Source organism: Pogonomyrmex barbatus, unplaced genomic scaffold (genome assembly GCF_055798465.1).
Source record: "Pogonomyrmex barbatus isolate J1 unplaced genomic scaffold, ASM5579846v1 scaffold5, whole genome shotgun sequence".
In the NCBI taxonomy this organism is placed as follows: Eukaryota; Metazoa; Arthropoda; class Insecta; order Hymenoptera; family Formicidae; genus Pogonomyrmex; species Pogonomyrmex barbatus.
In genome coordinates, this window is record NW_028297149.1 from 2,168,467 (window position 1) to 2,194,756 (window position 26,290).

The following is a 26,290-nucleotide window of genomic DNA, read 5'->3' on the forward strand; positions in this document are numbered from 1 at the left end:
TTCGGGGGGCTACCGAAACTCTAAACGACGTATTGTCTCTCTTGTCAACTTTTGTTTCAAAGCAAGCTCCGGGCCGCTCGTCGCGTTCAGTCATTTTTCGTCCGGCATTGATATATCAGCGCCTAGTTAGCGCCAACTAGCCGAGAGAGAAAAACGATATTCAAAACAAAGTTGGCATTTTAAGATTCACGGAGCATTCATCTTCTTTTAATTTAAACAGATTTTTCTGTTTTTTTTTTAACGAATTCTTAACGAATTCATTTTACTGGTTTTTCCTTATTGGTTTTCTGTACTGGTTTTCTTTCTGATTTTCCTTACAGCTATGTATGACAAAGAAAAATTGTATAACATTCTCATGAATGATAAATATAAATTAAATATAAATGATGATGGCAAGATTTTTCCACCATCTCATGCCGTGTATCGTTTAATATCTGAAGTATTACAAAATAATGAGTCACATATTATTCCTAAACATATTTATAAAAACGATAGAGGCGGCATGTATAATGTCTTAAAAGCATTTTGCATAGATAAAAAAAGTATATTTGATAAATCGAAGGATAGCTCTTTTAATGTTAGATGTTTTAGGTAATACTTCTACTTCCAAAATCATAAAATATTTTCAATTAATAATTTCTGAAGAAAAATGGGCAGAAATAAAATTTACAAAACAAACATATGGACGTAATAGACAAAAATATACGTATATATATATATATATATATATATATATATATATATATATTAAATTTAAAATTTAAATTTATAATAATTTTAAAAAAGATAAAAAATAACGCCAAAGTTCACGTGCCCGTTTTCTTATTTATGTAAAAGAAAGAATTTTATACAAAAATTTCTATCTATAAAAGTCTTTTTAATAATAAATTTCATATTGATACAAAAGATGTGATATGAAGAACTGGCACCAATTTCTAATTTAATAAAATAAAAAGAGCTTTACATTGAAATACATTTTATTTTATAGTTCATTTTTATTTGAAAAATCGTTTCATTATTTCTACAAAAAACATGATCAAAAATCTATCAAAAATTGGCACAAACTTTTAATTATATGAAATAGAAAAGAAATTTTGCAAAGGTGAAAAAAGATGTTATCAATTCAAAATTAATGTCAATTTATAGTTGCCAAAAAAATTTTATTGAATTATTGTACTGTGTTTATATAAAAATAAAATATAAAAGAAAATCTGATGTGTAAGAAAAAAGAACGAGGTACAAAAACTTGGCGCGCCCGGGTCGCATTAAAACACGTACACTTACTTGTATTATATTGCACTCTTACTGTTTATCTTTTGGATTGATAACATCTTTTTTCATCTTTGCAAAGTTTCTTTTCTATTTCATATAATTAAAAGTGCTAATTTTTGTAGAAATAATGAAATAACGATTTTTCAAATAAAAATGAACTACAAAATAAAATGTATTTCAATGTAAAGCTCTTTTTGTTTTATTAAATTAGAAATTGGCGCCAGTTCTTCATATCACATCTTTTGTATCATATGAAATTTATTATTAAAAAAATTTTTGTAGATGGAAATTTTTATATAAAATTCTTTCTTTTACATAAATAAGAAAACGGGCGCGTGAACTTTGGCGTTATTTTTTACCTTTTTTAAAAGGTAATTTTATTAGGATATCACTCATTATTTTAGTAACAAATAGTATTTATTATTTAGCATATTTGAAACATTTTTTTACTTTATACTATATACTAGAAAAAACAATCAGTATTCAGTCATTATTTTTTAATAATCTTTTTTAAAAAAATATATATATACATTTTTTGCTCTTCTAGGTCATTTTTTCTTGTTAATTTGCGCATCATCAATGTCTATTCATCTATTAGACGTTTCATCTCTACATATACTTGTATAATGATCATTTTCAATGATCCATGATGATCCATGATGAAAAATGGCATTCATTATATGAAATTGTTCCCCTACTGATGGTTGTTGATCCTGCACACAAATTAAATTGATCTATTTTTATTAATTTATTATTTTGTTTTAAAAATAATTGTAAATAAATGATAAGTATTTCTCGTGTTAATGTTAATTCTTTTTTAAATATTGTATCTTTCCCTGTACAATTTTTACATAGGTCATGAGAGTGATATCATCTTGAAAAAGTAATATTTAATAAATCATTAAGATCGTAACTGTCTTTCTTTAAATTAGTAATGGAATTGAAATAAGAATGTCATTAGTAATAATAATTATATTACAAGTTTTGCACCGTATAGTGAAACGTATTTGATGCTTAACTAGATTTTTTATATAATCATATTTTTCACAAATAGCTATGAGAAATTTAGATGCATCTTGTTTTATACAGCTAGAAAAATTACTTCCTAAATTTTCGTCATACTGTAAATGTATTCAAATCAGATATTCCATTTTCATATCGATTCATTAATATATCTAAAACATTTAATTTATCACACTCAAAAATTTTTTTAATAATTTTCTAATAATATTCTAATAATCTAGTTTTCTAATAATATAGTTATCTAATAATAATAGTTAATAATAATAATAATAATAATTAGTTAATAATAATAATAAATAATAATCTAATAATATAATTTTCTAATAATATTTAAATGCAAAAGACATTGCAAAACTGCATTTGCATAAGATGAAACTTTATCCTTATTTTGGAACTCATTACACAAACAGTATTTTTTTGAATGTTTCATGTGATTCTTGAACAGAAGAAATAACGTTTGGTAATGTCCATAAAATATCTTTTATTTTAGTATATTTTTGTTTTGAAATAGTAATCAATTTCGCTACTGATTTATACGTTTGTTTTAATCGATTATATTCAATAATTGCATCTTCACTTTTATAGATGAGGGATCGTAATTAATTAAATAGAAACCTTCTTTAGATACTCGTGACAAAGCAACATAAACTTGTTCTGCATTAAATACAGAATTACCAATGTCCATAATAACATTTTGTAAACTTACTCCTTGGCTTTTATGAATAGTGATTCCATAACTTAATGATAATGGAAATTGTTTTCTGATAACGTAAGCTATCTATCTATCACTTGAAATTTAACGCTGACTCTTTCAATCAAGTGTTCTGAACCTGTAGGTAATAAAAGTTTGATCTTTTCTACATATTCAGTATGTGGAGAACGGATGTTTCCACAGATTAGATCTTAGTAACTTATTACTACGTTTATTTTGGCTAATATTACAAGTACTTGTGTCAATGTTCTCTGATAATTATTTTTTTCTTTGGTATTGTGATGGCTCCGAAGAACCTGGGATCTCTGATAGCCGGAGATCACTCGGAAGAATCGATTCCAAAAGGCTCTTTTAGACGAGCTTGGTTCTTGTGGTTCCTGCGTTTCTTCTTTTTCCTTTCTCCCGGCGTCCGTGGGCAAGACGAAAGCGTCTTTGGCTCGTCTGATAACACTATAAACTGTGCGGGAGTCACAGGCCTGGTCGGTGAAAAAGATCGTGGACTTGTCTGTGTGGTCACATGGTTCATAGAAGGCCTATGTATGCAGATACATAGCCACGGATTTGTCTGCGTGGCTACTGTCGTCCCCGTTGTGCGTGAGAATTCTATCGGTATGAGTTTCCACGGAGGAAAAGGAGATTCTCGCTTCCGGACGAGCTTCTCCTGGTCGCTGGGGTGACGGTCACGACTGCTGGTGAAAACCCTTGTAGCTTCAGTGCTTCCGCGGCAGACTACTTCTATCACGGAAGGTTATCTCTGTGTGGCTTTGAAAAGAATCGTTCTGAACAGAGGCCCGTAAAGCACACTGTGATTTCTCTAAGAGGCCCAGAGAGTACACTTTTCTTCTTGTCTTCTCGGAGGTCCAGAGAGCGCTGTCCAAGAAGTGAAAAGCATGTCGAGGGCTTGATTCCGTGCCCTTTATATACTGCTCGTGACCTAATCTTACGAAAAGTACTTATCTTCTTGCGCCGCGTAGCGGTGGCGCCACGCACTTGCTGCTTATACTGAGTGCGCTTGTGCATATCGCTGGGTGTACCGCCACATAACCCCCTTGGTTATCTTAAAGTCCCTGGAAACGGACCAGTGATCGTATTGGTCGTCCGCTCCGTTTTTCTTGGTTGCCCTTCTCTGATATCTCTGTTGTTGTAATTCGTGATTCGTCCTGTTCTAGGGTGTATGCAGGTTTCAATTTATTTATAGAGACATTGACCTTTCGCTCGTTCATGCGAATTTTGTATGTTTTGTCTCCTCTGCTTATTACTTGGTAGGGTCCATCGTATAGAGGCTGTAATGTTCCTTTCGGTGCATCATGTCTCACGAAGACTTGTGGTATTGTTGAGAGTTCTTTATAGACAAATGTAGCTTTTTGTTCATGTCTTCGGAGTTTTGGTTGTAAATTTTTTACTGTTTTTCGTAGTTTCGAAACAAAATCATCCTGTGCTGTTTGTTTCGTTGTTTGTTTCATTAAGAAATTGTCCAGGTCCATCGAATCGATTCTCCATAGACCATTTCTGACGGTATTGCTTGCAAATCTTCTTTCCACGCTGTCCTAATGTCCATTAGGATGACTGGTAATATGTCTGTCCACTCTTCTGTTTCGTGGCTTTTTATGACTGCTTTTAATTGTCAATGGAATCTTTCTATCATTCCATTGGCAGCGGGGTGATACGCTGCTGTACGGAAGTGAGTTGATCCCGTTGACTTCATTAACCTTTTGAATAGGTCGAATTCGGATTCGAATTGTCGTCTTTGATCTGTAGTTATTCGTGTTGAATTCCATATCGCGCGATCCAATTTGCGAATAACTGTCGTGCCATGGTTTCTGCTCTGATAATGGTTCCACAATGAGAATCACTTCTGATCATCTCGTGAATTTATCAATTATTGTTAGGCAATATTTATACTCCAACGATATTGGCATTGATCCCACTATGTCAATGTGTATATGTTGAAATCTTTGTGTGGATCCAAGGAAATTTCCTGTTGGTGTCACGATATGTTTAAATACTTTAATACTTTAGCTTTCTGACATTGTAAACATGTCCGTGCCTACTCTCGGCAGTCGCGATTGCCGAATATTTGGCCATACGAATCTTTGTTTGACTAGTTCCGTTGTAGTCTTTATTTCAGGGTGTGATAGACTATGCAGTGCTTGGAAAACTAATCGTCGATAAAGTTCTATTACGTGTGACTGGTATGAATGTGTCACAGTATAACATCGTTGTAGAACCTGATATTTGGATTGTCTTAAGTTTTAGCGAAGAATTGCCGTTTTTTAAGAAATCATTTAATTCTCGGTCGTTGACCTGTGATTTTGCCAGTTCCTCGAAGTCCGGTGACCTGTGGATTGCCTCAATTCTCGACAGAGCGTCCGCTCCATGTTATCTTTTCTTGAAACATGCCGGATATCTGTCGAGAACTGAGTTATGAAATCCAGATGGCGCGCTTGCTGTGGAGAACTGCGTAGTGGATCTTGTTAAAAAGCGTAAATCAAAAGCTTATGATCAGTGTAAATTGTAAATTTATGCCCTTCTAACATGTGCCTAAAATGCCTTATTGCTGTATAGATCGCTAAGAGTTCTCTGTCATACGGGCTATATTTCGTTTGCGCCTGATTTAATTTTTTGCTCATAAATGGCGTTTGCGCCAGCGGTTGAAGCTTGTTATTCTCTTGTTGGATTACTACTCCGAGTGCCGTGTTTGAAGTGTCTGTTGTCAATGTAATTTTTGCTTCAGGCTTTGGATATGCCAATAGTGCGGCTTTTGCTAGACTCTCTCTACAGTTTTGGAAAGCCTGTTCCAGTTGAGATGTCCATTTTATTGGAGTCTTTCCTTTCGTTTTTGGACCTCGTAGTACGTCGTAGTACGTCGTACAGTTTTGCTTGGTCCTCTATGGCCTGAATACGAATCGTCTGTAAAAATTTAATACATCCAGGAATTGTCTTAACTATTTTACCGTTTCAGGTTTTCTGAAATTCTGAATAGCTTGCACTTTTTCTGGCAATGACTGTATTCCTTCCGACGTCACTAGGTAGCCTAGGAATTTTATTCGCGGGGTTTCGAAAATACATTTAGCTGGATTTAGTTGTAGGCTATACATGTCGAATCTCCGAAATAGCTTTTCTAGGTATTTTAGATGTTCTTTCTCTGTGTTGGAGACGATGAGGATATCATCTATGTATGCATAGCAGTACTCCAATCCATGGACTTCGTTGATGAACCTCTGAAAGGTTTGTGCTGCATTTCTTAGTCCGAATGGCATGTATCGGAATTCGAATAAACCGAAGGGTTATTGCGGTTTTTGGTATGTCATCAGGATGTATTGGGATTTGATTATAGGCTCGTACAGATCTAGCTTTGAAAATATTGTCTTTCCATTTAGTGCATGTGTAAAAACCTGTATATGTGGAATAGGATACTGATCTGGTATCGTACGAGCATTGAGTTTCCTATGGTCTTCGCAAGGTCTCCAGTCATTGCTACTTTTTGGAGCCATGTGTAATGCGAGGCCCATGGGCTTTTAGAGGATTATATAATTCCTTCCTCTAATAAGAGGTTGAACTCCTTCTTTGCTGCACTTAATTTTTTGGATGCTAGTCTCCGAGGTTTGCATGCTTCTGGGGGTCCGGAGGTAACTTTTATAAAATGCATCGTTGAATGTAGCTGCTTCTTTTGGAGTATTCTAGGTGGCCATGTAATCTTTGGAAATTTGTTTATCAGTTGATGGTAAGATGTGCTTCTTGACACGGTTTTTATTGACTGCCAGCCTCCCGGTTGCATTTTTCTGCTTACTCTAAGTCTTGTTTTTGCATCTACTAATTGTTTCTCCTTTACGACTGGGAGGAGATGGAAGTGCGCCAGAAAGTCGGCTTCGATGATTGGCGTAGTGACATCTGTTATTATAAATCTCCATGAGAAAATTCGATATAAGCCCAAAGTCAGGTCGCAATAGTTTCCTCGTATGTTTGGATTGTGGATCTATTAGCTGCGAATAGTTCCCTTACGCTTGCCATGCATCGCTTCCGCGTAAGGGTTTTTGGAAAAACACTAACGTCGGAACCGGTATCTATCGCGTCTTGGTGATGCGATCGGTAACAAACAGGCGAGGTTTAGGGCTGGAGTTGTTTGCCGCTAGTAACGACCGTCCCGTTAGTTTTCCTCCGTTTTCTTAAATTGACAGGATGATGTACACTTTTTAGCTTTTTTTTTGAAGCGTTGATGATAATAATAGCATCTTTTCTCCTTTGTTGGGATGACTTTTCGATCGACTCCGCCTTTTTCTTCCCATTATCTGGTATGACCACTGCTTTAAAGAGGCTATTTACTCCGTTAAATCTTTCATTCGCTTTTCTAGCGTACTTATTGTGGACTCAGTCGTTATACTAGTCCGTAGCTGTCCTCTGAATGACCTCGTGTATCCTGTCAGCCTGTTCAGCCACTGCTTCCAAATTGTCGGTGGAGTAGCTAGAATAGCTTATAGTTGTGATGGCAGTCTGTCTATCCACAAGGTGCGTAGAAGCTGCTCCGAAATCGTGTTATTAGCGAGGGCCTGTAGGTGTTGTAGAAATTGAGATGGCTTTTTATCGCCTATTTCTTCGTGTCCCAGTAATTGACGGATTTGTTGTTCCTGAAATGCTGATAGTCTTTGTATGAGTACTCTTTTGATGCTCTCATACTTGTGATTTTCCGGCGGCTTGGTGAATAGATCCTTAATTTCTTTTGCATGCCTTGTTTCTATGTGACAGGACGTATGCGTATTTCGTGGTGTCCTGTGTGATTCTACATATTGTGAATTAGCTCTCTAATTGTGCGAACCATAGTTCCGGTTCGTCGGCTCAGAAGATAGAAGCCTTGAGAGTGATGAACTTGTCCATCTCCTTGTGGATTCTCCTCCATGTTTTTCTTTTATATTAACCGATCACGTTGGGGTCATTTGTGGAGAACGGATGTAAGGTTTCCACAGATTAGATCTTAGTAACTTATTACTACGTTTATTTTGGCTAATATTACAAGTGTACTTGTGTCAGTGTTCTCTGGTAATTATTTTTTTCTTTGGTATTGTGGTGGCTCCGAAGAGCCTGGGATCTCTGATAGCCAGAGATCATTCGGAGGAGTCGGTTTCAAATAGCTTCTTTAGACAAACTTGGTTCTTGTCGTTCCTGTGTTTCCTCTTCTTCCTTTCTCTCGGCATCCATGGCAAGACGAAGGCGTCTTTGGCTCGTCTGATAACACCATAAGCCGTGAAGGAGTCACAGGCTTGGCCGGTGAAGAAGGTCGTGGATTTGTCTGTGTGGCCACATGGTTCGTAGAAGGCCTATGTATGCAGGTATTAGGTATACAAAAAAGTTCTGAGCTTTAGATTTCATACAACCGAAATAACAATTTAAATTTTATATATCTTCCTGTCCTTTTGCGGTTTTAAAGCGTTGACATTTGGCTTTCTAAAATGCCATATGGTTTGGCGTTTGATGCACATAACCTCAAAAATCAGTAGTGTTCACGATAGCAATAACAAAAGAGCATATTCGATTTTCCATCCACTTCGCGTTTCATCTGAAGAAAAATGCTGCTGAAGCCACTGCAATGATTTGTGCTGCATATGGAGAGAAAGTCTGTAAGTCATACTATATATAAGGTCTGTATGTCATAAAGTCTGTATGTCATACTATATGTAAAAGATGGTATCAAAAATTTCGCCAAGGAGATTTCAGTCTTGAAAATGAACGTGCTGGACGCCCTCAAAAGATTGAAACGGACGAATTGCAAGCACTGCTGGATATAAACTCTGCGCAAACTGAAAAGGAGCTTGCAAACAGCTTGGCGTTACGCAGCAAACCATCCGTACGTTTACATACGATGGGAAAGGTTCAGAAGGAAGGCAGATGGGTTCCGCATGAACTGTCCGAAGACAACAAAAATCGTCGGCGTGACACTGCACTCACTTTGCTTTCAAAGTTCCAGAAAAAAGATTTTCTGCACAAAATCATTACAGGCGATGAAAAGTGGATTCTTTATGATAACCTTAAACGTAGAAAATCATGAGTTGACCCTGGTCAACTTTCGACATCGACGCCAAAGCCCAATATCCACGTCAAGAAGGTTTTGCTCTGTATCTGGTGGGAAAGGTGTGTTGTATTACGAGTTGTTACAACCGGGTGAAACAATCACAGCAGACCGCTATCAACAACAATTGATCAATTTGAGCGATACATTAGAACAAAAGAGGCCATTTACTAGCCAAGGACGTCGTAAAGTGATCTTGCTTCATGACAATGCTCGACCACATGGTGCGAAAGCGACTCAGGACCATATCTTTGCGTTAGGCTGGGAACTTCTCCCGCATGCGGCGTATAGCCCAGACATGGCGCCTCCCGATTACTATCTATTCCGATCGCTGCAGCATCATTTGGCTGATACACATTTCGTGAGATTTGAAGAGATACGAAAATGCATTGATGACTTTATCGCTTCGAAGCCGGTGAGCTTCTATTGTCAAGGAATTCGCAAGCTACCCGAAAGATGGCAAAAGGTCGTTGATGCAAACGGGGAATATTTCGCTGATTAATATTTTTTTGTTTGTTTTTGAATAAAGATTGAATTTTACAAAAAAAGTTCTGAGCTTTTGCATCAACGACCTTTTGCCATCTTTCGGGTAGCTTGCGAATTCCTTGACGATAGAAGCTCATTTCAAAACGATAAAGTCATCAATGCATTTTCGCATCTCTTCAAATCTCACGAAATGTGTATCAGCCAAATGATGCTGCAGCGACCGGAATAGATAATAATTGGAAGGCGCCATGTCTGGGCTACGCCGCGTGCGGGAGAAGTTCCCACCCTAACGCAAAGATATGGTCCTGAGTCGCTTTCACAACATGTGGTCGAGCATTGTCATGAAGCAAGATCACTTTACGATGTTCAGTAAATGGCCACTTTTCTTCTAATGCATCGCTCAAATTGGTCAATTGTTGTTGGGAGCGGTCTGCTGTGATTATTTCACCCGTAACAACTCGTAATACAACACACCTTTCCAATCCCACCAGATACAGAACAAAACTTTCTTGGCGTGGATATTGGGCTTTGGCGTCGATGTCGAAGGTTGACCAGGGTCAACTCATGATTTTCTACGTTTAGGATTTATTATCATAAAGAATCCACTTTTCATCGCCTGTAATGATTTTGTGCAGAAAATCTTTTTTCCGGAACTTTGAAAGCAACGTGAGTGCAGTGTCACGCCGACGATTTTTGTTGTGGCTACTGTCGTTCCCGTTGTGCGTGAGAATTCTATCGATATGAGTTTCCACGGTAAAAAGGAGATCCCCGCTTCCGGACAAGCTTCTCCTGGTCGCTGGGGTGACGGTCACGACTGCTGGTGGAAACCCTTGTAGCTTCAGTGCTTCCGCGGCAGACTACTTTTATCACGGAAGGTTATCTTTGTGTGGCTCTGAAAAGAGCCGTTCTGAACAGAGGCCCATAAAGTGCACTCTGTGATTTCTCCAAGAGGCCCAGGGAGCACACTCTTGTCTTCTCGGAGGCCCAAAGAGCGCTGTTCAAGAAGTAAGAAACGTGTCGAAGGTTTGATTCCGTGCCCTTTATATACTGTTCGTGACCTAATCTTAGTCACGAGAAACTATTTATCTTCCTGCGTCGCGTAGCGGTGGCGCCGCGCACTCGGTGCTTATACTGGGTGAGCGCTTTTGGCATATCGCCACAAGTATCTTGAATTGATATTACTTTTGCGATTGTACCATTTACCAGTCCCAAACTAGTATCAATATTACGTCTTATCATTTCTTTTGCTCCAATCGTAATAATAATTTGTTTCGAAAGTCCAGCTGTTCTAGTATCATTTTCATCATTCTTCGAAAATATTTTCAATACTTTCTTTTTTATATATGGAATACAATTTATCGTGTCTTCAGCAATTAATAATATTTCTTTTGAATTAATACAACATTGCAGTGTTAAAATATCACATATGACAAGTAGAAAGTAAACACACAGTATCAACTACTAAATTGATAATAAAATTACACATTTTATCCAATCTTGAATTAAAAAAAGTATTCGTAAAAGATATTTTTCCATTTTGAAGAATCTTGTGATTTGAATTTGTCAATAAACCACTACGAATACGCGATAACAATTCACGATAAGCCATATCTCCTTGCTGTCGCATATTAATTGTCAATTCATTATATTCAAATAACGTAGTCCACAAATTAATGGTTCCTAAAGTGCCAATATATTTATCAATTTTTTCTTTCAATAAATGAACAAAAACAAAATCTTCGTGTACAGAAGGTAATTGAAGAAAATCTCCAAATAAAAGAATATGTTTTCTACCAAACCAGCCATCATTACATTCGGTAGTGTATATATGTAGTGTCATATATTTCGGATAATCGAAGATGTATATACATTAAAATTAAATTAGATATCATTGATATTTCATCTATTATAAAAAGTATAACATCATTTAAATCCGCTCGTAGAATTTTCAATATATGATCAGATAATTGTTTATATTTAGTTTTTGTTTATATTTAGGAGTATGATCATGTTCAACAGGTAATTGGAACAATCTGTGAATTGTCAAACCGTCTATATTAAATGTTGCAATACCTGTAGGTGCTGCTACAGCAGTTTTCTTTATTAAGATTTTGTTTTATCCAACATTTAATAGTCTTAATTAGAAAACTTTTTTCAATACTACCTTTCAGTACCGCTAACATATAATCGTACTGATTTATTTAATTTAATAGTGCTAATAACTCTATCAAATACTCTCTTCCATGTTTAATTTTATGTTTAATTTTATTATCATTTCAAGAAACATCCTCTTCTTTAATTTTAGCTCCAAGATCTTTAAAGTCCTGCATGGCTTCACCCGCCTCTATGTTTTGCACATCTATTGCGTTTTCTGGTCATCTTGAGATGCATCTTGTTGTTTTTGCAATTTATTATCTAGATATTTCTGAACTAACTGTTTTGTAGTTTCAAATGCCGTTTTCAATTCTTCTAATTTTTCGTGATATTGTAATGCTTCTACAAGATGTAATTTAATTCTGTAAAGTGATTCTTTGTAGGTGTCACATCCATTTTTAAGATTATATAGTTTCCGCCATGGTTGAAACATAAGTAATAGTGCAAAGAAATATTTTTCTGGCCGTTTGATTATGTTGTTGTCGTTTAAGATAATAATTTCTTCCTATCTTATGATATTCAATATCTTCATTTTGTGGTTTAGTTTTTGTGATATCATACTATTGCATAAATTCATAAAGAGATGTATGTTCCAATTCTTCTGATCTATTTGGATAATGATCATCTATTACAGACGAACAAAATATATCCGTAGATTCATTGTCAAGAATTTCAATCCTTACAACTTTTCAATTTTCTGGATCGTATCTGATTAATATCTAACCATTTAATAGTTGTATTTCGATCATAAAGGAATACCTAACAATGTATCGGCAGCTTCAAGAGCGCCGCATTTTCTATTATTCGTAAATCGCATAGCAATATTCCAAAGACAACTTGCTAATGATTTATTTTTATTATTTTTGTAGTTAAGAATAGGTTCAGATAACTCACATTTTCCTGCTTTATTCATATATTTAGTAATATACTAAGTTAGAAGAGACGAAGAGACTTTTAACCAATAAATTGAAAGTCCATGTTTTCTTCCCACGCAGTAAGAACAACAGAATTGTAATTATTAATGTTAATTTCTTTATTTGTTCTGGGAATATCATACAGTCTACTTCTGCATTTTAATTATTTTCTACCTGCTATGGAATTTACGACATCTCGTATTTGTAATGTTTCTGTCACAGAACAACATTTACGAATAACTTTGCGTCCCACTTTCTTAGAACGGAGACAATAATTATGCACATGTTGTTGATGTGTATTAACACGTCTGTCAATAACGAAGAAATATTTTTATTTGGTATTTTATTTGGTAACTTATATATTGTAAAATAAATTTTGAAATGTCTTCATTAGAAAATTCCCCAAGAATCGGCGCATTTTTTTATCCAAATTAATATTATATGAAAATGTTGTATTCCTCTTTCTTGATATTCTTGTCGCCAGAAATAATGCGCAACTTCTCCGATCGGATGATCTTTTGAACAAATAAAATCAAGCAACTTATTATCCAGAAATCTTGATGTTGATACTAGATCTATAGCAACAAGTGCACTAATAGATAATGATGTAAGAAAATTGCTTTCTTTATTTATTTCTCGCCTAAATCTTCCCACAATCATTCGCTCGGACTTAGTGTTAAAAACCAAATTGTAGGACCATAATATTGTGTCATGCAATTTAAATCACTTCTCGGTTTACACCAATATTGTTCTGTATTTCTCAAAGCAGAAAATATTATACTCAAATTAGATTCCAAAAGTTCTTTTGACATTGCTTCTAAATATTCTCCAGCTGTATAACGAAGACGTGGATTAGTTACATTCATTTTATGATAAATTCTACGACTTAGTTGACGAATATTTGCATTATTTAATAAATAAAATAAGTACTGTTGATTTCATCTATATTGAGAGTGTTTTGATGTCAAGCGACATTTAATAAATTCATGTTCATTAAGTTTAATCGATCTGATTTCATGTTGCCCATTAATGTCAAAAGGACATAAATCTGGAAAACATAATAAATCTAAATATTTTTCACGGTTACCTAATTCTTGAACTTTTAATATCTGATACAAAGTTGTTGCGCTTTTATTAATTCTTTTTTCCTATAAAGGATACATAGTATATTGCTCATAATATTTATTAATTTCATCAGTAATCTATGTTAACATTGCTTTATGTTGATCTTCCGTTATAAATTCTACATTTTCTTTTTTTTTTTTAATTTCAGATTTTGATTTATGTAATAATTCACAATTATTTAATGCGGTTACTGTATCAATTTCTACTTCTTCTAAGTAAAATTCCGGATTGTCTAATTTTTTCAATTGTAATTCGTTATGTACTTTTGGCAAAATATGAGAATATAACAAATTATTACTTTTTAACTATTTCAAAGCGTCAAATACTTTCTCAGTATTCACCAATTCTTCTCAAATTTTCGATTTGTCAAGTTTTTGATTTTGTGGAAATACTTCTAACTAAGACATAATTCATGATTTATATTTAATGCATCAGTATTGGAACATAATTTTTTTTAACGTTTCTTGTAAAGGAAGTGGCAAATGAAATGTTCTTCCTTTTATTTTTTGCATCATTTATTTGTGAGGAAATTTCTTATTCCCTTTTAACAGTTCCCATTTTAAGGACCGTTTGAAATGCTTTAGCTCTCTGTATAAGAATTTTTTCGAATGTGTTCAAAGAAGATATCACTTCAGGTACATTATCTGGCATAAGATTATTCATAATGCAATAAGCAGGTAACAGACCTTGATGAAATTTTCGGTAACAATAATTGCATATATATAATGTGGATTAATACTTTTGTGTTTAACATATACCATTAATCTCTCCATGCTGGAATATCTATTTTTGATTGAACTTTACTAACTTCAGAAATATTTCTTTTATAGCAAAGTCTCTCACATGATACGCAAACATGGCGTATCCATTGAACGTTTAGTGAACGCATTATGATAATTAGAAATAATATCGTTTTCATTCAAAACAGAATTTCATAATATCAGAATTTTGATACTTATATGTATTTGCTTTTTCCTGTGCTGAAGTAACAATTTTATTCAATATCTAAATCAGCGCTAGTTAATGTATCACGTTTCTAACATTTTTCGATAAAAATGTGTAAATCTATATATTAAGCATCTAATATATCTTACTTGTGGAAAATGCGGAGATAATAGTTGAATTGGCAGAAACATTGCAATTAGTTAAATCGATATAACATCTATACGGATGACTCAATCTTTTACCTGGAGTTTTTATGGTAGATGTACAATTATGAATACATTGTATTAATTTTGATATATTTTTTTAAAGTGCATATATTTATTAGGTGTACAAAAAAGTTCTGAGCTTTAGATTTCATACAACCGAAATAACAATTTAAATTTTATATATCTTCCCGCCCTTTTGCGGTTTTAAAGCGTTGACATTTGGCTTTCTAAAATGCCATACGGTTTGGCGTTTGATGCACATGACCTCAAAAATCAGTGTTCACGATGGCAATAACAAAAGAGCATATTCGATTTTCCATCCACTTCGCGTTTCATCTGAAGAAAAATGCTGCTGAAGTCACTGCAATGATTTGTGCTGCATATGGAGAGAACGCTGTAAGTCATACTACATGTAAAAGATGGTATCAAAAATTTCGCCAAGGAGATTTCGGTCTTGAAGATGAACCGCGTGCTGGACGCCCTCAAAAGATTGAAACGGACGAATTGCAAGCACTGCTGGATATAACCTCTGCGCAAACTGAAAAGGAACTTGCAGAACAGCTTGGCGTAACGCAGCAAATCATTTCCATACGTTTACATACGATGGGAAAGGTTCAGAAGGAAGGCAGATGGGTTCCGCATGAATTATCCGAAGACAACAAAAATCGTCGGCGTGACACTGCACTCACTTTGCTTTCAAAGTTCCGGAAAAAAGATTTTCTGCACAAAATCATTACAGGCGATGAAAAATGGATTTTTTATGATAACTCTAAACGTAGAAAATCATGGGTTGACTCTGGTCAATCTTTGATATCGACGCCAAAGCCCAATATCCACGTCAAGAAGGTTTTGCTCTGTATCTGGTGGGATTGGAAAGGTATGTTGTATTACTGTTGTAGAGTTGTTATCACTGGGTGAAACAATAACGGCAGACCGCTACTAACAACAATTGACCAATTTGAGCGATGCATTAGAAGAAAAGTGGCCATTTACTGGCCAAGGACGTCGTAAGTGATCTTGCTTCATGACAATGCTCGACCACATGTTGCGAAAGCGACTCAGGACCGTATCTTTGCGTTAGGCTGGGAACTTCTTTCGCACGCGGCGTATAGCCCAGACATGGCGCCTTCCGATTACTACTTATTCCGGTCGCTACAGCATCATTTGGCTGATACACATTTCGTGAGATTTGAAGAGATACGAAGATGCATTGATGACTTTATCGCTTCGAAGCCGGTGAACTTCTATCGTCAAGGAATTCGCAAGCTACCCGAAAGATGGCAAAAGGTCATTGATGCAAACGGGGAATATTTCACTGATTAATATTTTTTTGTTTGTTTTTGAATAAAGATTGAATTTTACAAAAAAAAGCTCAGAACTTTTTTGTACACCTAATACATATGTAATATATATATATATATATATATGTGTGTGTGTGTGTGTGTGTGTGTGTGTGTGTGTGTGTGTGTGTGTGTGTGTGTGTGTGTGTGTGTGTGTGTAATATATATATATATATATATATATATATATATATATATATTACATATTTGTAACGTCCAATTATGTATAAATTGTCCATATTTTTAAAGATACATCCGTGCCATGATAAAAATTCACAAATATACAGCGCCGTAATGATTTTGCAAATAAAATGTTATTAAAAATTTTTTATTCTAATTAAATTTATCAATCGTATATTTCTTGTTGTAAGTAAAATAAAAAAAAAGTAAGAGTAAACAGCACCTAATGGAGAGTAGCTGGAAATCGAACCTGGCTTCGGCCAGTCCGATACATTGTCACTCTACCAATGCAGAATTCCATTGATCATCATTTTGATTCTGATATTTCTGATGTATGCACGATTAAAATAGTTAATAAAACATGCGTATACAGATCAACAATAACGAGTGATGACCAGGTAACATCAGAGACGCTCGACGACCGCGGTGCATGGAGCGCGAAAGAGTACGATAATATTTCTATTTCCTTCTCATACACGTCGCAAGCGCGAAAAAGTACAACGATATTTCTATTCTATATTCACGGCGCTTCGGTGCGAGAGAGTAGAATGATATTTCTATTTTCTTTGGCCAATCAAATGTGCCGAGCGCCGAGCGTGTGGCTGAGGCACATGTATGTGCCTCGCTTGTGTGATGCTCTCTCTCTCTCTTTCTCTCTCTCTCTCTCTCTCTCTCTCTCTCTCTCTTTCTCGATGTGAAGACGTGTGTCACATCGCTCCGTCAAAATAATGAGTTTTCATGCGTAAATAATGGGAAAAGACGTAAAATAAATATTTCGAGTTATGTCGCCGTAGATCGAGGATGGATATGAAAGTTATCTAGCCGGGATACGGCGATCTGTGGATGTGAGCAGTGAATTTATTATTTGAGACATTAAAGTCTCACAAGACAGTAGACATTATACGTGGACACAATAGTGTTGACGTGTGAAAGTGGATCACAGGTGACTGATCGCTTACGCTGATATTAGCGGTTTTGGCCGGTAATTATCAGCATGGACGATGAATATGCAGAGTATTGATGCTCGGCATGTAGGAAGGCAATTAAGAGCAGAGTCGTTAAATGTAAAAATTGCCCAAAGCTTTTTTACCATCCAGGATGTGTAAATAAGCATAAAATTATCGACAGAAATCAAGAGTACGTGCCGTGTAAAGGCCCATTTGAGGAATTTTTAACTGATAGTGAGAAAGCTCCGGCACCGGCAGGGAGAGATAGGACATCATCTACAGGATCTACAGGATCTACAGGAGTGTTCACAACACCGAGCAGTGGAAATAAAGGGTCAAGCATTGATATAAAAATAGACTGGATTATAAGAACTGTGAAAGAAATAAAAGATGAAGCGATGCGTAAAAATGAAATTAAAATAATGATTAAAGAAGTAGTTCAAGAAGAATTAGGAAGTGTTAAACAAGAGATGGAAAACTTGAAGAAAATAATACAGGGAATAGAGTATGGATCGAAGGGAGGAACGCAAAGAAGCTACAGTGAAGCGGTTAAAGAAAAGAAGAAAGAGAGTCTTATAATTGTTAAACCGAAATTGCAACAGGAAAGTGAAGACACGAAAAAAGTGATAAAAGAGAAGGTAGATATAAAGAATATGGCAATGGGAGTAACAAAATTAAAAAAAGGAAGCAAAGGAGTAGTAATCATGGGATGTGAAACTGGAGAGGAGGTAAAAAAGTTGAAAGAGACAGTTCAAGCTAAACTGGGAGAGAATTACAAAGTGACGGAGTCTAAATCGAAACCAAAAATAAAAATTATTAATATAAATTTAGAAGAGATGAACTTAGATGATAATGAGCTTATAAATACGATAAAGAAGCAGAATAAAATAGATACAGTAAATATGCGAGTTGTGAAGAGAATGGTCAAAATAAAGAATAACGATCAAAGAAGAGGAAATGAAGAAGGATCAATAATAATGGAAGTAGATGAGGAGACACGCGAGATGATATTGCAGAAAACAAAACTAAATGTAGGATGGAAGAAGTGTCCTGCATTTAATCACATCAGTGTCAAAAGATGTTTTAAGTGCTGGAGATATTTTCATATTGCCGAAAATTGTAAGAGAGAAGAAACATGCTGCAAATGCGCGGGGAATCATAGCTCGCGTGTCTGTACAGCGACAGAGAAGAAATGTGTGAACTGTATGTTCAAAAATCGAACATACAATTTGAAGATAAATGATGATCATGAAGCTATCAGCCGAGAATGTCCGACTTTTAAGAGGGCGTTACAGGAAGAGAAGAGGAGAGCAGGCTGGGAGGAGAAGTAGCAACTACAGAAGAAAGAAGAAATTATACTGTATACAAATGCGCAGAATTTGATAGCGCATAAGGATGAGATTCAACATCAGATTATGAAGAAAATAAATCCTGCGTTCTTAGCATTATCGGAAACCAGATTGACCGAGGATATTGAAGACAGTGAAGTGAACGTTTCTGGTTATAATATGACTAGATGTAATGCTGAGAATAGAAATACAGGAGGCGTTGTTCTATATGTAAGGAATGATATTATTTACGAGACGGTGTTAGTACAAAAATTAGAATCGAATTGTTGGTGTGTCGCGGTAGAAGTGAAAGATAAATTATATAAAGGAGTGATAATGGTAATATATCACTCACCAAGCGCATCGCACGGGGATTTCATGAGATTTTTCGAGGATATAGTAGAGGAGTTAATAATAAAGGATGAATGCATGGTAATAGGAGATTTTAATATAGATCTTATGACGGACTCGTTTTATGCGAAGAAATTGCAAACGGCAATGTTAAGCTTGGGTATGAAACAGTATGTTAACGAACCGACGAGAATCACGAAAGATAGTCAAACAATTATAGATCTAATCTTCGCTAATAGTAATAAAAGAGTGCAAGTAATTCATGAACCCAAAATTACGGACCACGCGTGGCTGGAAGTTGAGTTGAGTGTGAATAAAATTGAAAGTAAATATAGAGAATTTAGCGCTAGGAATTACAAAGAGTTTGATGAAGGTGAATTTGTTATGTTAGTAAAAAATAAATTACAGGAAAGCCAGGGATGGCAGTGTGTATGTATGGGTGTGAGTGAGAGAGCAGAAAAATTTGTCAATAGTATAGTAAATGCGTTAGATGTAATGGCACCGAAGAGGAAAATTAGAATTCCGAAAGTATGGGAAGGGAAAAAATGGTTCTCAGATGTAATAAGAGAGGCTGCGGATAAAAGGGATGAGGCATTTAGGCAAGCAGTGTACGCCGATACAGAACAAAGCTGGTTGCAATTTAAAGTTAATAGGAATGCAGTAGTAAAACTAATCAGGACGAAAAAGAAAGAATATTATGAAAATATGATAGATTTTAATAAGGAAAATCCTGCGACTATGTGGAAAACTTTAAAAGAAATTATTAGAGGCGAGCCAGTATGTGCAAAAGAAATAAAAGATATAGATTTTGAAATATTAGATAACATAGATTATAGTACAATAGGGTGCAATATAGCGGATAAATTTAACTTATATTATATACAGAGTATTAATAGTATAATAAAATCTATAATAGAGGATCAGTCTACAGGCGCAGGTAAAAGAATTATCTATGCTATAGAAAATATGGAAACTATGGAAAATTTTGAGGGAATCACGATAGAGCATTTAGAGAAAATTATTAAAGGACTGCCAAATAAGAAAGGCACGGAAGAGGGAATAACTAGTAATATATTAAAAACAACGTTTTGCATAATAAAAGAGGAATTTGTTGATATAATAAATAACTCCCTGAGAGATGGTTGCTGTCCAGAAAGTTGGAAAACGTCTACAATAATACCGATTCCAAAAGTAGATAAAGCCAAGAAGGCGAGTGAATTTAGGCCTATTAATGTGTTACCTATATTTGAGAAAGTGTTAGAATTGGTAGTAAAAGAGCAAATTGAAAGGTATTTAGAAAATAATAGTATTATAACTGAACATCAATCGGGCTTTAGAAAACACTATTCATGTGAAACAGCAATTCAGACTATTGTTGACGAATGGAAACTGATAGTCAGGAGAATGGTAGGGGTAATTTTCATGGATCTGAAGCGAGCGTTTGAAACGATAGATAGGGAAAGATTATTAGGGAAATTATATCAATATGGAATCAGAGGAAAAGTCCTTGAATGGTTAAACTCATATCTAAAGAATAGAACACAGCAGGCGATTTAATAATAAATGGTCAAAATTAATGGCAACGGAATATGGAGTTCCACAGGGATCTGTATTGGGACCTTTGTTATTTATACTTTATATAAACGATATAATCAAAGTCTGTCCAGAAGAATGTAAGATAAAAATGTTTGCGGATGATACTTTAATATATGTGGAGGGAGAAAGTAGCGCAGAATTAAAAAGAAAAATGAATACGGTGTTTGTTATAGTAGAAAAGTGGATGAATATAAATAAATTAAAAATGAATGCAGGGAAAACGAAATACATGATAGTTAGAAGTATAAGAAAAGAGCTAAGAGGTAATATTACGTTGAAATGCTTGAATGGAACTGAGATAGAGCGTGTGGAAACGATGAAGCATCTAGGTATAATTATTGACGATAGACTTCGATTCAACGATCACTGTGATTATATGCTAAAGAAAATAGGGAAAAAAACGAGTTTTCTCAATAGAATAGGTAGTTCCATATCGGCTTACACCAGATGCACGGTATATAAGACAATCATAGCTCCTCATTTTGAGTATTGTGCGACGTTGTAGATTGACATGGGTGAAACGCAGTTAAGCAAATTGCAAAAAGCGCAAAACCGAGCTATGAGAGTCATACTGCAGTGTAATAAATATACCAAGGTGGAATATATGTTGCAAACGCTGCAATTTATGTCCATAAGACAGAGGCTATATTATAATGTGTGTACGTTTATCTTTAAGGTTGTGAATAACATGCTACCGGAACAATTAAAAGATCAATTAGAGCTAGTGGGGAGTAAAAATGATAGACAAACGCGACAAACCGGAGATATTATAATAAGATTTCATAGAACATGGAGTGCACAAAAAAGTATGTTCTACGAAGGAGTAAAAATGTACAACGCGTTGGCAGCCACAATGAAAAGATGTGCAAAACTAGAAATGTTTAAGCGAATGTTAAAAGAGCATATATTAAGTATAATTTAAGTGTGTATCATGTATTTGCAAAATAGCTGAGAAAGCTAAATAAAGTCTAATCAATCTCTCTCTCTCTCTCTCTCTCTCTCTCTCTCTCTCTCTCTCTCTCTCTCTCTCTCTCTCTCTCTCTCTCTCTCTCTCTCTCTCTGTGTGTGTGTGTGTGTGTGTGTGTGTGTGTGTGTGTGTGTGTGTGTGTGTGTGTGTGTGTGTGTGTGTGTGTGTGTGTGTGTGTGTACGCCTCGCATCGATCCTATATTACAGCGGCCGATTTCGAGAAATAAATTTATCGGAAATAAATTTGATGTGCGACAGTAAAAAAGAGAATAAATTATGTAATAAATTGTTTGTGTAATAATACAATAAAATATAGTCCTTTTCGCATATATGTCTATTGCATGTTTTGTTAATTATGTCAATCATGTATATAATAAAAATATCAGAATTGAAACGATGACTAATGAAGTTCTACGTTGGTAGAGTGCAATGTATGAGATTTTCTGTGTGAAAAGCTAGAGTTTGATCCCCAGCCACTTTCCGTTAGAAGATATACTATCTGCTCATATTTTCTTTTTTTATCTTTCTTAGATAATTATTCTTAGATAATTCTTAGATAATTCTTAGATATATAATGTAATATATTTGTACATTATATATATAAATATTATAAATATATTTTACATATTTGTAATGTCCAATTATAAATTGTATCATATTTTTAAAGATACATCCGCACCATGATAAAAATTTACAAATATATAGCGCTATAACGTTTTTATTTTGCAAATAAAATGTTATTAAAAATTTTTTATTCTAATTAAATTTTTCAGATATCAGTCGTATATTTTATATTGTAAGAAAGATTTAAAAAAAAGGAGGTATGAGCGGATAGCATAATCTCCTATAATTCATAATCTCCATAATCTCCTCTCCCGGAGAGTGGCTGAGGATCGAACCCGAGCTTTTCGCACGACAAGTCTCATACGGTGCCATTCTACCAACATAGAACTTCGATCGTCGTTTCGATTCTGATATTTCTATTGTATATATGATTGAAATAGTTAACAAAATGTACAGATATATTTGCGAAAATTTCTTTTCTAAGTTACAATTTGTACATTTGCCTTATACGTTATGCAAGGTAGAAACACGATGTCTTATTTCGATGAATATAAAAGTTTTGCATCAACAATAAACGTATAATCATTTCTCACTTCGATGGAATGAGAAAAGCTTAACAAAAGCGCCATCTATCATAAAATCACGGCGTTGCAATCTGATTCTGATGAAAGACAAGGATGAGTACATGAAAAGAAAGACGGACGATGTCGTCGAAATGAGAAATAATTATACGCACACTGTTGATGCTTAGATCTTTTTTGTTAGGCTTTTGATTGTAATTTTACAAGCTCAGTATTATTCTTTAAAGTAATCCGAAATGCGGAACTATATCATTTTGTACATACAAAGCTGCAAAACTTTTATATTTGTCGAAATAAGACATCGTGTTTCTTCCTTACATAACGTGTAAGGCATGAAAGAATGGACCAATCAGAATTGGATGTAAATGAGAGTCTTTCATTCTCATTCCGTCGAAGTGAGAAATGATTATACGCATACTGTTGATGCATAGATCTTTTTTGTTAGCTTTGAATTGTAATTTACATACAAGCTCAGTATTGTTCTTTAATCCAAAGTGCGGAACTATATCATTTTGTCCATACTGTAAAACTTATATATATATATATATATATATATATATATATATATATAAAAATTCATATTTTTTATATATATAAAGTAAAAACATAAATATATGTTAACTGTTTTTATTGAAAATACTGACGGGATTTCGACACATTACAGCCGGCATTTTTAAATTGGCTTTACAGATTGCAAAATCCTTTTGTGCAATTGAAACATAGTATAAAAAAGAAGTGCGAGATAATCGATTTCGATAAAAAAATTAAATTCACTTTATTCTAACAAGCTTATGAACGTTGATCGATCCCATAGATCGTTTGTCCTTATCTTTCCTCTGTAACGCTAATCTATTGCAAAATCTGTCAATTACAATTAGTGCTCTATTTATCATTTTATATTTGCGCCAAGCATATATATACGCGTAAAATCATATACAATCTGTTCAAGTCTCAAACTTTTTTTCTAAGCTTTCAATCATAAATCCCAAAATATAGTATTGTTTATTCATCTAGTCCGAAGTGCGAAATGTACTCATTTTGTATATATGAACTGTAGAATTTTTATATTTTGTAAGGAAACAAAGATCTAATGTGACAGCTATACGAGCTAAAATTACGTGAATTTAAAAAATTTTTTTCTTATTTACTTGTTAAATCGAAAATTGTCTCGCATATTCTTTTTGTGCATATTTTAATTGCCTAAAAGGATTTTGCAATTTGTCAAGCCAATAAAAAGTTCTTTGGTGCACTGTATTATGTCAGTAATTCTCATCACTTTAGGATCCCCTTAAGGCACAATGAATACAAGTAAGTATAAAATATAACTATATTTTATACATATTTATATTCATTGTGTATTATATTTAATTTTTATTTAATTTATATTTAATTTATATTTAATTTTTATTTTGAATTTTCATTTTTATTTCGAATTTTCATTTTAAATATTAAAATTTAATATTTATTTCTATTCCTAATATTTGTTCCATTATGCGCAGGCCCTAAGAAAGTAGAAAACAAAAGAGTGAGCGAGATAATATGCCAGTATTGGTATTAACGCCACTTTCTCGCGCATGCGTATTATGACCAATAGTCATATCTAGGGCTATAACATGATATATGTATATAATAGGCATTAAAATTTTGGCGTGCTCCACGTTAGGATGAAAATTATTTCAGTCTCCATGGAGACTGAAATAATTTTGATTGATGCTAAAGAAAATAAGAAAAGCATATAATATGAAATAATATAATATAATGAAATTATTATGATATTATATAATATTATAAAATTATTTATTATTATTAATTATTTTTTATTATTATTAGTTTTTTTATTATTTATCATTTATTTTTTATTATTATTAATTGTTCTTTATATATATTATATTTAATATATACAATAAAATTATATTTTTTTTAATATTAGATATGCCAGCTATTATTTCAGTTGGAGCTTCGGAAAACATACTGCAACTGCGTTCCATTTTATAATCTTGAAGTAGTAATAGTTAAAAAGCGCATGAAACTAAAACAGGACGATAGCCGCAGTACACTTCTATTACGTCATAGCATGAGCACTCGGAGTGAATAAAGGAATGTACCCTGTAATATGCTTATTGCTCTTTTTGTACGTGTCCGATTGGCGGTCAACGCTGTCGTTGAGTTTCGCGAGTTTGACGGTTGATGATAATTTGTTTTGAAGTGTAAGTAACTGATGTGTATTCGCCATAATCTGTTATATTGCAGGTAGGTTCTAAGAAGCAATATAAATATTGTCATTTTGATATTGCCCTTTTATGTACGCGTTTGTGCTTTTTTTCAGAAATCAAAGAAGAAGTGTTCAATTATTGTCTGTACAGATTGTTGTGCAACTCTTGACCATATTATGATATATTTGTTTAAACAATATATCAAAAAGATATGTTTAATAATTATTAGTAAAATTGAATCATTTTTTCAATGAAATTGTATTAATAAAAGTATAAAAAAACATTATATTTGTACTAAAATTACATGTATCCTACATTTTCAGGATATTCAGAAAAAAATTATAAAGCAACATCCTGAAACATACTTCAACAAATCTTAAGTAAATTAAGGAAAAATATTAAAAATTAAAAAAAGCACAAACATACGTAAAAGTACAATATAATAAAAAAAACACATGCATTCAAAATGCATTCAAAATGACAGTACTCATATTGCTTCTTAGAACTTACCTACAAGATAATAGATTATGGCGCATAAATATCATTTACACTTTGAAACGAATTGTCAGCAATTGTCAAACTCGCCGCGAAACACAATGACATCATCGACCGCCAAAATCGTCGGACGCGTGGAAAAGGACAAGAATGCTATCTTGCTCTTGCTTCTTTCGTTCTCTATTCTATTTACTCTCATTGTGTGTATTATCGAAAAAAAAGTATAAAAGTATCGAGACGCACTTCTCGAACATAGAAAGATGGTTAATATTACAAAATGTCTGATGTCACTATAAAATTATCTTTTTACAAAAAGGTAAATAAAGAGTGTGAAGTATAGTAAGATTCATTTAAATCGCATTTATTTAAGTATTCAAGATTATTTAATGTAATCTTATTTAATGTAACCTTCTATTGCGATGTAATAAGAAATTATTTTAGTTGTTCTGTAAAGAAAAATTTTATTTTATTTATACCACTTTTTTCGTTCGTGCTTTTAATAAAAATTTAAGTTTTAAAACGATCCGCTTTTTCGTCGGTTCGTGTTCCGCAAGGATATTGCTACATACGTGGATACGCTCGTCGGTCGGTCCAGGTTCGGTATGAAAAAGCGGTAAGACGAATAAGTTCTCTGATATTAATATCTGTATTTATTATATGCTGGACAAGATTGCTACAATTAATCGTGACGATAGCAGCGCGTTTTACAATTATAATAATTAGTCAGCGACGCAGTTGTCGTCCAAAGTAGTGGATATGTACAGCGGACACGGATCTTGTTACGGCGGCGCGGGTCGCGGATATTGACAGCGGACGCAGATCGCTGGTCT

At 34.1% G+C, this 26,290-nt stretch overlaps 2 protein-coding genes and 3 pseudogenes across 8 annotated transcripts in view; 3 read left to right on the forward strand and 2 right to left on the reverse strand.

Annotated features, from left to right (window-relative positions):
- Positions 1-26,290, forward strand: part of LOC105424069 (uncharacterized) — a 474,166-nt gene that overhangs the window by 128,038 nt on the left and 319,838 nt on the right. The gene's annotated exons all lie outside the window — the stretch shown is intronic.
- On the reverse strand, positions 1,860-14,520 carry LOC148935281 (uncharacterized; annotated as a pseudogene).
- On the reverse strand, positions 6,810-8,200 carry LOC148935282 (uncharacterized; annotated as a pseudogene).
- LOC148935283 (uncharacterized) lies at positions 17,413-18,699 on the forward strand (annotated as a pseudogene).
- LOC148935284 (uncharacterized) lies at positions 18,781-21,623 on the forward strand. Its single transcript, XM_089081492.1, has one exon. It carries the CDS (start codon positions 18,781-18,783, stop codon positions 20,599-20,601), a length of 1,821 nt encoding a protein of 606 aa, XP_088937618.1. The 3' UTR covers positions 20,602-21,623.

Coding starts and splice junctions, on each gene's coding strand:
- LOC148935284 (XM_089081492.1), top strand. CDS start 18,781: ATGAAGAAAATAAATCCTGCGTTCTTAGCATTATCGGAAACCAGATTG.